This window comes from Coptis chinensis, chromosome 4 (genome assembly GCF_015680905.1).
Source record: "Coptis chinensis isolate HL-2020 chromosome 4, ASM1568090v1, whole genome shotgun sequence".
NCBI lineage: Eukaryota > Viridiplantae > Streptophyta > Magnoliopsida > Ranunculales > Ranunculaceae > Coptis > Coptis chinensis.
In genome coordinates, this window is record NC_141459.1 from 16,204,780 (window position 1) to 16,222,569 (window position 17,790).

Consider the following 17,790-nt stretch of genomic DNA (forward strand, 5'->3'; position numbering starts at 1 on the left):
CAACATAATTTAACATTCTTTTTAAGCAACTTAAAAAGTGGCTTACAGCAATCAGAAGTTCTGGAGATGAATCTATTGAGCACAGCTATTCTTCCCGTCAACCTTTGTATTTGATTTCGAGTTGTAGGAGATTGCATTTTTTGAAGCGCTCGTATTTGATCAGGATTAGTATCAATACCTTGCTTCATAACAATGTATCCCAAAAATTTGCTAGAACTGACCATGAAAGTACATTTTTCAAGATTAAGTTTCATATTAAACTCTCTCAATATTCTGAATACAGTGTCGAGGTCCTTTACATGATCTCCAGCTTTCATAGATTTGATGACCATATCATCGATATAGACCTCGACAATATGTTTGATGAGTTTTTTGAACATCTTCTCCATTAACCTTTGGTAAGTGGCTACAACATTCTTTAACCCAAATGGCATTCTGATGAAGTAGTACATTCCTCCATTAACCACGAACGCTGTTTTTAATTGGTCTAGCACAACCATTAGAATCTGGAAGTATCCTGAATAACCATCGCAAAAACTGATCAACTCGAAACCAGCAGTTCGATCGACCAATTCGTCAATTCTAGGCATGGGATAATGATCATTTGGACACTTTTTATTTACATCGGTAAAGTTGACACAAATTCGAACTCTACCATCTTTCTTAGGTACAACCACTATGTTTGCTACCTATTCAAAATGCTCAAATTTTCTGATGATGCAATTATCTAACATCTTTTGTATCTCCGCTTGCACCGCTTCTTCGTACATTGGCCTCACCTTTCTATGCTTTTGATGTACTTGAGTTGTGTTTTCTTCCATATTCAGTTTATGCAAGCAAATATCTAGATCGATACCGGTGAGATCTGACATCGACCATGCAAAAATATCTTGATTTTCTTTCAAAAATACTACCAATTCCTTTCTTATATTTGCAACCATTTCTGTACCAATGAACGTATGACGCTCACTTTCTCCTTTACCGATATTAATCATCTCCACTGCCTCTATGGTTTTTCTTTCCCATGTTGGTTTCTCCTGTTTCTTCAGCTATTGAGTGAACTTTACCTGCTCTTGTATCTGCATGTCGGTGTCGGTAGGTAAAGCTTGGTGTAACTGCTAGCTAGAGTTTTCCAAGACGCCCCCAGTGTCTTGGCTTTTCCCCATCATCATTCCCTTTACTGTAACGAAATTATATTTTTCTGATTCGGACTAATCGCCACTAATCTCATGCAATCCATATTCAGTTGGGAATCGGAGAACTTGATAAAACGTACTAGGCACAGCACGCATTTTGTGTATCCATTTCCTTCCCAATATGGCATTGTGATCAGACTGATGCTTGATAACCACAAATTTCATCATGACTGTTTGAGGTGAACTGGCAATTTTATCTCTCCAGCAGGTTTGGTAGAAGTTCCATTAAAACTATATAAACTGAACTTTGGTGGTTTTAAATGTGACTCATCAAAACCAATTCCTTTGAATGATTTCCAAAATAAAATATTAACTGAACTACCACAGTATACTAATATCTTATGTACATCATAGACCGAAATACGCAAAGTGATTAACAAAGCATTGTCATGTGGTAGCATTACCTTGGACAAGTCGTCTGGTTCGAACATAATTGTCCCAAGAATGCTAGCCGATATTAGTTGCTGATTCACCAACACTGGCTCGATATTGACCTCGAGCACCTCTTTCACCATTGAGATCTTTCTTATCTTATCTTGAAGGATCTTTTTTCTGAGGAATTTCCCCTTTGTAAATCATGTTTATTACCCTAAGTGGCTTCTCACATATGGTCACCGTTTCTGTAGGCCTAACATCAGCATGAAATTCTCTCAACTTCACATCTTTCATGAGCCTGTCTATCTCTTTTAGTAACTGGAGACACCTATTAGTCTCATGGTTCTCGATCTTATGAAATTGACAATAAGGCTTTCCCTTCATTTCTTTTAGAGTGTATTTCGGCCATACCACAAAATCTTCCTTTGCTATCCTCCGCAGGATATCTTCCGGCGTAAAATTGAAAGCTATGAAGTTACTCGGATCAAGTTCCTCTTTCAATGTTCTGTCATTCTTTCTTTGCTGTTGTGGCTGATTATCTCGGTTTGTATAATGTTCCTGAGGTCTTTTATTATCTGACCTCGAGGAATCTCGACTTTCATAGCGATCATTACTATCCTTATCTCTTTTCCCTGCATCGGTAACTTGTAATACTGCTTGTGCAGTGGCGGTTCTCAACCCCTCCTCTACTATGATATCTCTATCAACCTTATCATACAATTCTTGCAATGTTTTAACCTCATTTCTTAACAGATACTTATGCATATAAGATCCTGGTATTACCCCTGCTTGAAAAACTAAGACAACTGTCATTTATGATTCATCCAATCTTTCCACCGACTGCGTTTCAGCCTTGAACATTGTCAAGAAATCTTTCAATGACTCCTTCTTCGCTTGCTTCAATTGAAATAAAGCTGACACCTACTTTGGTTTCACCCTCTGGTGACTGTAGTTGGTAGGAACCTTTCTTCAATTTCACAAAAACATGAAATGGATCCCTCAAGCATAGTACAAAACCATTTTGGTGCTTTTCCTTTTAAGCTAGAAGAAAATGATCGACATAATACCATATCCCAGTATTCGGTACCCTGATAAATCGAGAACTGATGCCGATAGCTAAAAAGATGGTCCATGGGATTAGTGGCCCCCTCGTACTGATTGAATTTTGGATTCTTGAACTTTGGGGGTAACGAGGCCCTTTCTATCTCTTTTTTCAATGGATTTCTACATACATCGTCTGCCAACTTTCGTATCGAGGCTGAGACTTTCTCCAGCAACTGATCTCCAAACTGCTTCTGCATCATTTCTTACACCATTTCCTTCGTGATTGGTGCTTTGACTTCTTCCTCTTGTCCCACTTTCGATGTCACTTTCGCTACAGATTGTACTTATTCAGGATGACTTCTTCTCACCTCCTCGAGGTGGCTCTTTCTTACCACTGGGGTGCCTGAGCTCGACTCCTCGCCATCCTTATCATATATAGCATCTTCAACACGCCTCTCCTTTTCTTCCCTACTCTCTTTATTCTCACCATTAACATCTGATTTTGTTTTTCCAACTCATTTATCCTTCTCAACAACTCTCTCAAAGACACTTCTTCCTCTCGCATCTCATCCACTTCTTCCCCCAGTCTACTCACTGATCTTCTAGTTATTCTTTATGCATTTTTAGATGTCGCTTGAGATGTGCTTGCTTCAGTAACCATTAATGTTTTACTTGCTGTCACTCGTTTGGGAGGCATCTTGATATGAATCCGAATATTTCCCTAAACAAATTTAGCATTCTTTGCTGATCCTCTCAAAAATTCCTTCAATACCCCTCAATTAGTAGATTCGAAACCCAAAAATCAAGAAAAGAAATGATCCTTCTTGATCTTTGAAACACAGACGACGCCAATGTAGTGATCAAAGAAATCTTTTGAAGATGACAAGAAAAACTAATGAACACAGATCAATAAGAAAGAATCAGGAAGATGAATTGAACCCAAGTTTTATTGATCGATGATAGAAATATACAATCACCCTCTCTCTCTCTCCTATGCTCTGGTTCTTCTATTTTTCTTCTAATGAAATTTCAATCTCTTATTTTCCTCTTTTCCAGTCTTTATATAGTGCTCTCTTAGGCTGAGTCCAATGGTGCATCACCCTCTATCTCCATTCCACCAAAAAATAGTGTTTTGAGGATGGAGAGTCAATTTTGGTGTCCAATGGTTCGGACCATTCTACGCCACTTCGACCGGCGCGGAATTAAAAAAAAAAAAATGCATTCCATGCCACTTCAAGTGGCGCCGTTTGAGATTTTACAAACCATGCCACTTCAAATGGTGCGATATGAAATTGAAAAATGCATTTCACGCCACTTCAAGTGGCGCCGTTTGGGTTTTTACAAACCACACTATTTCAACTCGCGTGGAATGCACTCTCTATTCCCCAATATTACACTCTATATATGGAGAGTATTATGGAGATAAGAGGCAAAAACCACCGCCACTCCCTCCACTTTTGAGGGAATGGGGAGCCATTGCACCCAGCCTTATAGCTTTGTCCAGTTAGCTTATGCCACATGTCCCTTCTCCTTCTCTTCCTCCTTTTCCCGCTTTAAACCTCTGCAATCATACAAACTATAGTGCGAAATATCAACACTTATATCGATATTTCTTATTAACCATGATATTAACCACGATATTTGGGCTGGAATATCGGGTTGACCATATTTGCTGCGACATATTTCATTTTTGGGTGAGAGTAATAATCAAGCTTTGGAAATTGGACTCCGTGGCCACAAACTGCACCATACCCGAGGCATTTGGATTGATATTTCCCGCCTTCAGATCTTTCACTCTAATACATTAGTTAATGATGATTGTTTATTTCATTTTCAAGTATGGAGTTGACTGATGACAGATTAGAGTTTGATACTCTTATTATTTAAGAAGAAATATCCCCACCAATATCAAGTTGAGATTCTCATAAAATCATGTCTCCAAGAGTCTATCTCAAATCAGCAAAGCGTATAACAGGGAAAACTGAAAAGGAGAAAGGAAATTTAGAAAAGCCAACAGTGAAGGAGACAGCAGGTGACTGTTCACACGTGGAAAAACTTATGTATTTGTCTATTTGCTATAAAAGCTGATGAAGTCCTTCTGTTAATGCTTTAGGAAAAGAAGCTTGGTTCTTCTTGTATAGGTGATTTTCTTTACTCTTCTTAATAATAAAGAGTCCCGACGATTATTGAGTTTCTTGGCTGAACTATCCTATTTAGGATAATAAATTTTGAGTTTCTCTTACTCTGGGTTTGTCTTTGTTTTTGATATTGAATTGTATGCTAATTCTTAGATATATAAGATCTTGGGATCCTGTTGTTTTCAATTTATATCTTAAAGATTACTTGTTATTTCTTATGGATATTTTCTACTTGAAGTAGTTGCTTAACTTTGTCCAAGAATTCCTTTTATCTGAAGCACAAGTGCAAACTTTGGTTATTGAAGAATTGAAGTTATATCTCCATTTCTATTGCCTTCTTTTCAGGATCTTGAAAAGCTAAATCAAACAAGAGAAAGTCGTATCTGCATTAATGGAAATGTCCACGGGTCGATGGCTATCTGAAATGGTAGGTTTATCGGCTTATGATATTGATGCCGTTCACCTACTTCATATACCTTAGAGCTAGATTAGTTACATTTTATATTAATTGTTAGATTCTTTTGCAATTATAGGGAATGGAAGAACCTCTCTTCATCCATCAATATCAAATGAACTCATTTAATGACTTCACGCCACAACAATTGGCGGCTGCATTTGGCGAGGATTTCAAACACTCCTACTCTTCTGAGAGCTTCTCTTCTTACCCAACCTTCGACCCATGCAGTGACACGACTACGACGATTAGTCCTTCATTAGAAGTAGAAGAATCTCAAACATGTTATGAGAGACCTAAAAAGTTGCTGAAGACTGATAGTTGGAACTCTTGTACCACAGGAACCCGTGAAGCTTCTTCTTCTCCCAACATGCTTTCTTTTGGCAATTCCAGTTCACCAAAAACTTATCCAAAGTTTTATGGGAGTTCAGTTAGTGCTCTTAAGCCTAAAGATGAAGCAATATCTCCGGAAAGCAAGAGCTTTTCTTCAGATAGTCGGGTTTGTCGAGGTCCCTTCGTGAACCAAAATTATGCGGCTAATACTTGCCAGGGGAATAAGAGAGCTATCACCCCAAGCACTAAACCAACCTCTTACACTCAAGATCATATAATAGCGGAGAGGAAGAGGCGAGAGAAGCTTAGCCAGCGGTTTATAGCTTTATCAGCACTTGTTCCAGACCTTAAGAAGGTAACCATTTTAGTTTTTCAATCAATCTTTTATCTGGAAGTCTCTACAGAAATCTATGTGTAAATTTACGCCATTGTTTCAAATGAAATTATTAATAGATTAATGCCTTTATTTTAATGCAGATGGATAAAGCTTCTGTTCTTGGAGATTCTATAAAGTACTTGAAGCAACTCCAAGAGAGAGTGAAGACACTAGAGGAACAAGCTTCTAAGAAGACAATGGAATCGGCAGTCTTCGTCAAGAAATTTCAAATTCCTTTGGATGATGATTCCTCTTCAACTGATGAGAACTTCAGTAATTGCTATGATGAGTCGCTTCCTGAGATTGAAGCAAGAGTTTGCGAGAGAAATGTTCTTATACGAATCCACTGTGAAAAACGGAAAGGGGTCCTTGTGAAAACACTTGCTGAAATTGAGAAACGCAACTTAAGTGTCGTAAATTCCAGCATTATTCCATTTGGGACTTCTACTCTTGACATATCCATCATGGCTCAGGTAAATCATTAATTCTTCTTATGTCAACAGTGTTCACATCAGTCCTCAGTAAAAGATTTCAAAATGTTTTGACTTTTTGTCCCTTCAGGGAAATCCTTTTATATTGAAATGAAGTTATGAAACACGCACCTGGGAAAGGCCGGATGAACTCACAGTTAAACTAACATTTACAACTATGAAATGCTTTTAATTGTACCGGACAGAGGGGTTCACATTGTTAAGGTACTATGAAAGTCTGAAATAGTTGAGAGAACTCAACTCATGCAGATCAAGTAGGCACACTTCACTATAAACGTCCACTCTACTCGTTTATTGTGTTGCTATTTTGAAAATATATATAAAAGTCTAGAAATGTCTATATATATTTTTGGATTTTTATATATATTTTTAAAAGTGGAAAACAATTTTATCTAAGTTAAAGTATATCAAATGAGTTGAATTTTTGTAGAGATGTTTTTTATGGTTAGTAGATTATATGCACAAAAAATTAGGTTTTAAATTATTTTGTAGATAAAGTTGTAGGTGTTTTAGATTTGGTACTTATTTAAGGTCTTTTTAGATGCCGGATTATATATATATATATATATAATAAATAAATAGTATAAATATAAATTAAATGTACTTTTCATTTTAATGAGCATTGTTAATTACTTAATTAGGACTTATGTAAGTTTCTCTTTTACATCTTGCTAATATTAAAGGAACGCTCTCATTTTTGTTTCTAACCCATTATCGCCTGAATTCTTGCAGATGGACGAAGAGTTCAATATAACAGTGAAGGATTTGGTGAAAAATTTACGTTCAGCTTTTAGTCAGTTAATGTGAAAGAACGGGAATGTTCCCAAGAACTTCCTGTTTTTTTTTTTCCTAGATATATAGGAGTTTCTGAAAATGAGAAAGAAAAAGAAGGTTCGAGCAGTGCATTCAGTCTCTTGTTTCTCTGTGAAAAACGAAGCCTAATATACTCTTCTCCTTTTTAGACCTTTTTCACCATATTCATATCCGAGTCTCTCCATGGTTTGAGTTCATATCCATGGTTTGAGTGAGGTTAGTTTTGCTTGTGGGTTTTTTAAAACCTTTTTGCGTGATTGATTTGTTGACCACGTTAATTACCCACTTGTTATTTGTAAATAAAAATCTCTGTATGTCCTTCCAAATTTGCTTATTATGTGGGAGAAAAATCAGGCTTTGTTCCAGAAATGTGTCAATGTCTTTCGGAGGTCCATTGAAATGTTTCATGGGTCCTCTTTGTCTATTCTCATGTAATAGCTAGATTATGATGAAATTAAATAAACTTCTTTTGATGCAAACTTCCTCTTAATTATTTGAGACAACCTGCTTGTCTCCCTAATAATTTGTGTTTGCTAAGATAATGTGTACAAAGTTAATAGTATTAATTAGTAGGTATGTGCAAGTAGCAACCATTTAATCATTATTGAGGTAGCTAGTTAAGTAGCTATCGTGTTGATAACGTATTATCACAAATACACTGTGTATTTTTTTTGTGTAATCAAGTATATGTAGTTACGCTTATCTTCTTAATAGGATGATTGTCGTTGTTATAATCAAGTCCTCAATTTTGATAAGCAAAGGTTAGGGAGCAGAAAAACCCCTAGGGGGGGGGGAGGCATACAGAAGGTGACAAAAAATTGCAATTCTACTAGACTTGGGTACTTGAGGTTAGGGAGCAGAAAAACCCCTGGGTGAGGTGGGGAGGCATACAGAAGGTGACAAAAAATTGCAATTCTACTAGACTTGGGTACTGGGGGGGGGGCGCGGGGGGAGGCATACAGAAGGTGACAAAAAAATTAGACTTGTTAGACTTGGGTACTTGAGTATGAAAACTTTGTGTTATTGTCAGTCTAAGAGCATTTTCAATGCAGATGAAAATCAAGGAGATGTGATAATATTCACTTCCAAATGGTCAAATTTTTTTGCCCAATGCAAAGGTGAATATGAAGGTGACTATTTTCTCAAGTCAAAACGAGAGTGGAACCTTCAACCGAGATTGCAATTCTACTAGTTGAGTTGAGAATTTACTAGACGGGATGTTTTTTTGTGTTAGGGTTATATACTTCAAAGCATTAATCAAGGAGATGTGATAATTTCACTTCCAAATGGTCAAATATTTTGAATGAAAGGTGAATCAAGTTGAATTTTCTCTGAAAATTGAACATCTTTTTGAGTTGTTGTTTTTGATGACCATATAGTTATATATATATATATATATATGAGTTCATGCTATATATATATATTATATATATATGAGTTCATGGATTAAAATTAAAATGTAGGATTTTGGTAAACATTGATTGAATTAATAAAATATGAGCATTTAAAAATAAAAATAATAATAATAATTAATTAAAAAAAACAATTCCGACGGACACAATCCCTAGCTGACATCAACTGTGATTCATATTGTCCCGTCACCATAGGTACCATACAACGACAGATAACATCCCACACGTAACCGTCACCAAAGGTGACCTATACCGACAGATACCATCACACACAAACCCGTCGCCAAAGGTGACCTATACCGACAGATAAAATCCCACACATAACCGTCGGCATAGATATTCTATACCGACATATAACATCACTCACATAACCGTCGGCATAGATAATCTATACCGACAGTCCTTCCCGACGGTTGTTGTCCATAACTAAAGCAATGGCGACAGAGCAAATTAGGACGGCCTAGGGACAATTTTCATCCGTCGGCGTAGCTCTACCAGGACAGTTTGTGTCCGTCGGTATATGTCGATTATTTTGTAGTGATAAGAGTGGCTTGCATTGGGAATGCTCTAAGAAGGGGGTTCGAGGGGCATTAGCATCTTTAGTCCATCACTTTGTTTCCCATTATCAATTGTGACCCACAAACGTTCGACAAGCCACTCCATTTTATAGTGCCGATATATTCAAACACGTGAAATAAAAAAATGAAAGAGTTTTGTGGTTATCGAGGTAGATAGTGGCTTCAAACATGGAACATCATATCCTTGAGTGCAAACTGCCAAGGACGCCTAGGAATTGAGATATATTGATAATTCACTCATTCACATAGCATATTTTAACTATTATGGTTTCCTAAGGACACACACATGTGAAGTTATTGGTGTTGGGGACAACGATACCAATCGATAACTTGCACTACTAAGATAACTTGCACTTGGACCAACTACAATCTCCAGACAAAAATCTAAACTTTCATTACAACCAACTGATAACCCGTAAAAACTCAATTAGATTACTCTAACATTATTCTTATGGTATCAATTATTTATTTCCTACTCTCACATATAGATTTATGCAATATATAGAGTACGGAATTGTTCCACTCCTAAACTACCAAGACATAAAGAAATCAATTAATCAACACAAGGGAATAATGGTGAGAGCAATATTTATAGAGATGAATTTACACTATGAAACTAATTATATGAATTTACTTATAATAATTTAACTAAGCAATTGAATATGAATTGAATAAAATATAGAGAAGAATATGGAGAAAAGATTAGGGTGATTTGATTTCACTTAAATAAATTCCTAATATGCTAGTGTAGATTATTGCAATCATAACCAATTAAGATTAATTGTGATCCCTAATTATTCATGGCAATCTCTGCCAACTAATAAATAGCATGTGAGGAAGTTCAACCCATTCTCATGGCGAATCAACTAACCTACTAAAGTGAACTCTTAAATGCAATAATTGTAACTGACACATCAAGTCTTCATCAAACCCCTCTAATGGAGGTTTAGCTAGAATTCATTAGACTATCATTAACATATGAATAATAAAAAAACATAATGAAGAACAATAACTTGACTTTTATTAATCTAATAAAGAATTATCAATGATTTAATAACTAAATTAAAAACAAGATAATAAAACTAATTAATGGAGTATAAACTAGTTTATTTGCTAATCTAGGTCTAGCTAATACAAATAATATTCATTCTTGTTCTAACAACTAATAAAATTGACAACTAACTAGATTAATCTATAAAAACTAATTTAATGAATTAAAACTAATTCTATATTACCAAACTAAATTTTTATGAACTAGAATTAGGTTTAGATCTAGATAACTTAAGAGCTAAGCTTTTGTCTCTTGATATAGAAGAGTTAGATCCCCAAATTCGTGCATGGGTTGAGGAGTCATGTTTTGGGCCGAAAAATCGAGCCCAAAACCCAATTCGTTGAATCCAAGACTTCCCATTCTAGGTCGTGTTACTGTAGCTCAAGTTTTTACCAACTTATACTACTCTGATCGAGTCAAGGTCTGGACCATTGGAAAGAGATTTCTGAGTCGGTCATTTTGATATAAAATGGGCCCAAATACGAGGTCTGAGCCAAAACATATGGCCTTTTGAAGTTCTGTTGACTTTTCTTCAGCTTCCTAATCCGGTTTGACTTTCACTTAACAGCTTGACTTGGTCTTTTTAAGGGCTTTTTCTCCATGAAACTTGGGCTTTCTTCATAGAACTTTCATAGCAATCACTTTAGCTCCTTTTAGCGCCTAATTAGTAACAAATTTACATTTATTCAACTCCGAAGCCTGAAATACTCAAAAGCATGTAATTAGTGATAAACCTATATTATTAATCACATAATTGGTCTAACAGCTATATTGTTAAGGGGTTAAAACTACAGTTTTGCGCTCTTATCAAACCACCCCCAAATAGCATTTTGCTTGTCCTCAAACAAATATGATAAATTATAATAAGTGACCAAAAATGGAGTTCTAACTAGTCTCGTTTCGCCGAGTGCGATTGCATTGACCATATTTAACAAGGCTTTAAACCACTAGGATTTCCCTAGTGGACGAGTTATAGCCTCGTGAGAGTTTTCCAGTGAAGGTACTCACAAACTTCATCTATACTACAACGACTAAGAAATAAAACTATTGTTTTCTTATTTATGTCTCAATTATCTATACATCTCACTAGCAATGAATACAGAATAATCAAGTCAAAACCTAAGCTAATATATGCATAATAATCAATCATCTACGAATAAACATATATACAATGAGTAATACTATGAACTGCACTAACAGGTCCGTTTCTGAAACTTTGGAATAGCGTCCTTAAGTAGGTCCTTACATAAAAGTCAAGACAAAAATACTCTGATATTTCCGCTCAAGTTTCGCTACTCCAGTGTGCAGTGGGCACACTTTACCTTACAAACTCAATGACACACAAGGAAGCCGAAGTCGATCAAACACATCTGCCACTTACTATCACACTAACCTATTCTTAATTGAGCTAGAGGTCTATATTAGGTGTTACGGGGATTAGGAGATGGTTTAAGAATGAAGGAAATGGATGTTTCGACCCCCACCTACGTGGCAAACGTCCATTAGTAGGGGTCTCTATTTTATTCATTTAATCGACAGGGCTAAAGCCCAATTTGCAATACCATAGATTAATGTACAGGCCCATTAACTCATGTGTCTAAGGCTGAACCTTAGCCACATGGCTTGCCACTAATGTACATTGATTTATGTCCAGATTCATTTCTTATCAAAGAGATAATTATCAGTTGAGAGTTATAGTCTATCACAATTGCTCAAGCTACAAGATTACTTGAGCTACAAGGACTCTCTACTCTACCTATATAAATACCAAATTATTTTTCATAAAGAACTACGTTGAAACTTGATCCCTAGAGAATAGATCTTGGGTACGTAGGAAGCCATTATTTGGTTAAGTTTCATCTCCCCCAACATCAAATTCCTCTGTTTATTTAGTTTGTTCTTTACCATTGCTCTCGTTGTGTTGAAGCCGTTTACTGCCGAAACATAATTGGCGCCATCTGTGGGGATTTTAGAATTCATTATCATGTGAAACAATCAAGATGGTAAGCACAAGAAGCAGACCAAATAGTCAACATATTCCTCCTGCTAATAGGAATCGCAACCCTTGAAATTCAAATCGGCCAATGCAAGAACCGTTGAACAATCAAGTTGCTCCTAGTGGTAGGATTAATTCTCAACATCCAATCAGCTAGTAATACCACCGCCACCGCTTCCCCTCCATATACCGCGAAAAGGCAAGATAAACGCCACCACCACCTAACATCCTTTGCAACAAGAAAACCGATAAGTCAGTAATCCTCCATGCGGTCCGCCGTCTGTCCATGTCGATCCTTCAGTTGACATGGATATGGACGTGGACATTACTCTCACACCAACTAACGGAAAAGGTGATAGTAACAGCCAATTCACCCCTAACATGGTTGAGCGTGAGTTACAAAGAGTCAAAAATTTAAATAGGAACTTGAGAAGGAAACTGGCAAAGAGGCAAAGGCCGGTGGACGATGCTGCAAATTCAACAACATCAAGGCGATCACGAAGGGACGCAAGCCATTCCAGTGTATGGGACCGTATTGAAAATCCACTTCATTGTCCTCAGCAACGTGTTATTTCTTAAGCACAATCAACCAGTGCACGCTCTAAGAGTAATGACCCTATTACCCATACTTATGGGGAGAATCGGATTGGTAGGGATAACTACTACCCTAGACATGTCCGATCTCAAAGGGAAGATTTACCTCTGAGAAGCAATTTCAGGGAAGACAGCCATCCGAGATATGTCCGACATGACTGGGAAGGCGGGCATCCCAGACAAGAGCAACAAAACATGGAGAAGCGGTATAATTATACTAACCACCCGGCCAAGGGTAACTACCGGCCTAGACAGGCTGGTTATAGGGATAGACAAAGACAATCACCGGTCGGAGTTGATCGTGCGTATCGCCAAAGATCTCTAACTCTAATAAGAGATAATGGAAGGTATCCTTTTCCACATGGGCACGATCGGGGGCGTCCAGTTGTTTAAGCCAATACTTTAACTCTAACAGAACAACAGTTGAAAGAGTTGATTGCAAAAGAACTTAACGATAGAGAGTCAAGGGATGTAAGAATGAAAAACTAGACAGTCAATGATGGCGTACTTGATAAGTTTTCGCTAGACATTCAGGAAGCTTACCACCATCCCGACTTCAAACAACCCAATTTTGAACTTTATGATGAGTCGGAAGGAGATCCTGGCTTGCATGTTCTATCGTTCAAAAATAAGTTGGTGTTATGGGGTGGAGATGATCCGCTCATATGTAAGGTCTTTCCATCAACTCTAAAGGGAGAAGCATTATGCTGGTTTAGTGAGTTGCCTTCAAGATCAATTCACCAATACAATGAACTAGAAAATCAGTTTGTTAATCGTTTCCGCCACAATTGCAAGACGCCAAAGGATGTCGACTCACTTCTGAACATCAAGCAACAACGTGACGAAAAGTTACGTACTTTTGTTACTAGGTTCCGAAAGGCAGCAGCAGATGTTCCAGAAGTTTCTGATGGGATGCTTCTTTTATCCTTTAAATAAGCATTGTATTATGAAAGAGACAGAAGTTTGAATTTTATTGTAAGGGATCTTTACCACTCTCTAATTAAAGATGTCCCTAAAACTCGGTACGATCTGTATGTTAGGGCTGAACAACACATCCGTATCGAGGAGAACCTATCGGAGAAAGCAACAAGAGACAAAGATATTTGGAGTAAAGATTTTTCTAATAGCAAGAATTCTAAGCCGAAGCAAGGACAGTCAGATCAACAACATAACAATGAAAAGAATGACAATCAGAAGTAAGTCAATTTCAATCATGATGGAAAGACTCTACCTGAGCTAAAACTGACCCCGCTCAATGTCAAGTACTCTGTTATATATGAGAAGTTGAAAAGTGGGAATCTTCTTTCCCCGCCTTATCCATTTTCAGAAGATACCAAAGGTACAAGGGACAAATCCTTGCGGTGTAAATTCCATAATGACTATGGCCATGAGACAAAACTTTGTCGCTCTCTCCGGGGTTAGATTCAGAAATTAGTGGAGAAAGGACTTTTAAACGAATATCTTACTAAAAACTCTCAACAGTAGTTGCTGCAACTTATGAGCATGTCATTAATGTTTCCCATTCTCATGTTGAGTCTCTTTCCAAAAGTCAGAGTAAGAATCAAAAGCGTTTGAAAGTTAATTATGTTGGTGAGTTTAACCGTGTCAACAAAGTCGATTTTGTCAAAGGAATCTAGACTGAAACTTCTGAAGAAGAGCCCCTCCGATTCACTGATGAGGATCTCCTTGGTGTATATCACCCTCACTATGATGCAGTCATAATTACTGTGTCTATAGGTGCTTCTTGTGTTCAATGGGTAATGATCGGCACAGGGGCCACTTCCAGCGTCATTTTCAGTGGATGTTATTCTCAGATGCAACTGCACGAGGGTATGATCATCGCCGAAGACAATCTTATCATCGATTTTGACGGGACAACATCTTCAGCAGTTGGAAGAATTACCTTACCAATCAAATTAATGAACAAAGAAGTTGAGCTCGATTTCTTATTAATGGAATGTTGCTCCCACTATAACGCAATTTTGGGTAGAGATTGGATACATTCCATGGGGGCTGTAGTCTCCACATTTCATCAGTGTGTCAAGTTCCCATTCTCTGGGCATATTTGCAAGGTTCGTAGTGACCAAGTATCTGCCCATGTCTGCCATGACAAAGCAATGGATGACTATAAAAAATCTGAAGTTCGTGGTAATACCATCCTTGCAAGTGCCCCGCCCAAGTTGCAGTTACCAAGTGGTGTACCCTCCATCTATAATATTGAGACTCATGTGAAAGGGTCGCCTATAGTGGATTGCCTTTTGGAAGTGTAAGTAGGAGATTCAACAGAAGAAACCACTTTTATTTCCGCCGAACTTTCGAGCATAGAACAAAAAGAGTTGGTTTCCTTTTTACAGCGGAATAAGCGTAACTTCGCTTGGAAAATTAAGGAAATGCTGGGAATAGACCCTTCTGTTGCCTGTCATAAACTTGACATTGATCCAAGTTTCAGGCCAGTTCGCCAAAAACCAAGAAGAATGGCACCTGATCAGAAGCTCAAAGTTAAGGAGGAGATTGATAAGCTACTTGCGATTAACTTTATCCGACGAGTTACTTACCCAAAATGGCTTGCTAATGTCGTCGCAGTGCCAAAAAAGAACGGACAAATCATAATTTGTATTGACTTTACAAACCTTAATGAAGCTTGTCCGATTCATCCGTATCCGTTGCCACGAATTTCCGAACTGGTGGACGCCATTACGGGCTTCCAACGCCTATCTTTCATGGATGCTTCTTCAGGGTACTACCAGATATCTTTGAATGTGGATGACCAAGATTTCACCGCCTTCATCACTGACCAAGGCATTTTCTACTACACTGTTATGCCTTTTGGTCTAAAAATGCCGGTACAACCTACCAAAAGCTTGTCAATACAATTTTTTCCGATCTGCTGGAAAAAAATAATGGAGGCTTATATCAATGATATAGTCGTTAAATCAAAGCTTACTGGTGATCATCTTTCCGATCTTCAACTTGTTTTTGATAGGCTTAACAAGTATAATATGAGACTCAATCCCGCTAAATGTTCTTTTGGCCTCTCTTCTGGAAAATTTCTGGGATACCTCGTGACTCGTAGAGATATTGAGGCTAATCCTGATCAGATACGCGCCATTATTGATATGCCATCACCAAAAAATAAGAAGGAAATTCAACAAAATTCATCGGGGTCGGCTTTGCCGCTTCATCGATTTATTTCTAAATATTCTGATCGTTGTCATCTCTTCTTCCAGACTTTAAAGGGGGTGACAACTTGGAACGTTGATTGTGAGATGGCATTGCAAGAACTGAAGAAATACTTGGTCAGTCCTCCTATATTGACAAGTCCTTCAACTGGTCAACCTATTGGCATATACCTAGCAGCTACAACTCAAGCTGTTAGTGTTGTTCTTTTCGTTGATGATGGTAAACCCGTCTTTTTTTATCAGTAAGACTTTAACTGGAGCTGAGTCTCGTTATTCAAAGATGGAAAAGATTGCACTTGCATTGGTTCATGCCGCTCGCTGATTGAAACCATACTTTTAGGGGAGGTTGGTCAGAGTTTATACTGAGTATCCCTTACGCAAGACCTTTCGTAATGCACAGGAATCAAGCAGATTAGCCGAATGGGAAAGTTATCTTAGTGCATATAGCATTGTCTTTGAAAGTCGTACTGCTGAAAAAGGATATGCTCTAGCTTCTTTGATAGCTGATTTTCCGATTGATGATTCTCCTATTGACGATTTTTTGTGCCAGGAAGAATCTATGGAAGACATTCTGCCGCCAATAATTGGGGGCGACAAAGACCAACTTGAAAACGCAATTCCTAATCCCATTGACCTATGGATTGTTTACTCAGATGGCTCCCATAATAAATCTGGGTCTAGAATTGGATGCGTTTTTGTTAAACCCAACGGAGATAAGATTGAGAAATTTGTGCGACTTGGCTTCGCCGCTTCAAATAACGAAGCCAAATATGAGGCTGTCATTTGTACCTTGAGAACAACTTTGAAACTGGGGGCGCGAAAGCTCCAGTTATACACGGATTCTCGCCTTGTTGCCAATCAGTTTGGCGGGTCTTTTGAAGCAAGAGATGAGTGTATGGCGGCTTATCTTAGTGTGATACATAGCCTCGCTCGACAATTTGATAGCATCTCTATCACTCAAAGACCTCGAAATGACATATGTCATGCAGATTCATTGGCTTATCTCTTCGCCGTCGTTAGAAGCGAAGAGTCAAGACACATCACTGTGGAGTTCCAGAAAGAGCCAAGCATTGACTTTACTGAAAAAGAATTGCATGACTTGTATGTACATGAAAGCAATTACTTGTTTTGCTTATACGCAATAACGAAATACGACCCACGTATAATCGCACCAATCATGACTCGAAAGTGGAAAAGGGGGATGGAAAATTCACAACATGACCGTACTTTGGATCTTCCATCAGAGTCCATAGATTCATTTGTTCCTCCTGAGTTCGCTCCAGAAATAGATAGTGAGTTGGTACATGAAGTAGATGATAGTCCTGAAGTTCCTGATGTGATACTATCGAAACCAGTGGTGATCTCCGATGAGCATGATTGGCGTCTACCTTATATCCCAATACTTGCAAGTTTCTTCACTTCTGCCAAAACCAAAACTCGCTAAAAGAATCAAACGCGATTCATGGAAATTTTTGGTGATATCTGCTACTGACGAAGGTTTGCAATTATATTGCAAAGGCTCTGACTTAAACCCTATGTTGCGATGCTTATCAAAATAGGAAGGACTTCAAGTTTTGGAAGAGATTCACTCCGGCTTATGCGGAAGCCACTCCAAGGGACGAAGTTTAGCTCATAAGGCTATGACACAGGGCTATTGGTGGCCACAAATGCAAAAGGATGCAAAACACCTATCTGAGAGGTGTAAGCCATGCCAAAAGCATGACAATATGAGTAAACTCCCATGCTTAGTCCATGGCCAT

At 37.8% G+C, this 17,790-nt stretch overlaps 1 protein-coding gene across 2 annotated transcripts; it reads left to right on the forward strand.

Annotated features, from left to right (window-relative positions):
• The first annotated feature begins 4,523 nt into the window (after positions 1–4,523).
• Positions 4,524–7,699, forward strand: LOC147502179 (transcription factor bHLH25-like). 2 transcript variants are annotated; one of them, XR_015221612.1, is made up of 6 exons: positions 4,524–4,756; positions 5,099–5,180; positions 5,287–5,895; positions 6,018–6,389; positions 6,478–6,611; positions 7,140–7,305. XR_015221612.1 is itself a non-coding variant. In XM_086607121.1 (5 exons), the coding sequence occupies exons 2-5, from the start codon at positions 5,145–5,147 to the stop codon at positions 7,212–7,214; spliced, it is 1,092 nt and encodes a 363-aa protein (XP_086463247.1). In that variant the 5' UTR covers positions 4,526–4,756; positions 5,099–5,144; the 3' UTR covers positions 7,215–7,699. The 2 variants fall into 2 exon arrangements, 1 of the variants encoding a protein (XP_086463247.1); XM_086607121.1 differs by lacking the exon at positions 6,478–6,611 and having other exon boundaries at positions 4,526–4,756; positions 7,140–7,699.
• The last annotated feature ends 10,091 nt before the right edge of the window (positions 7,700–17,790 follow it).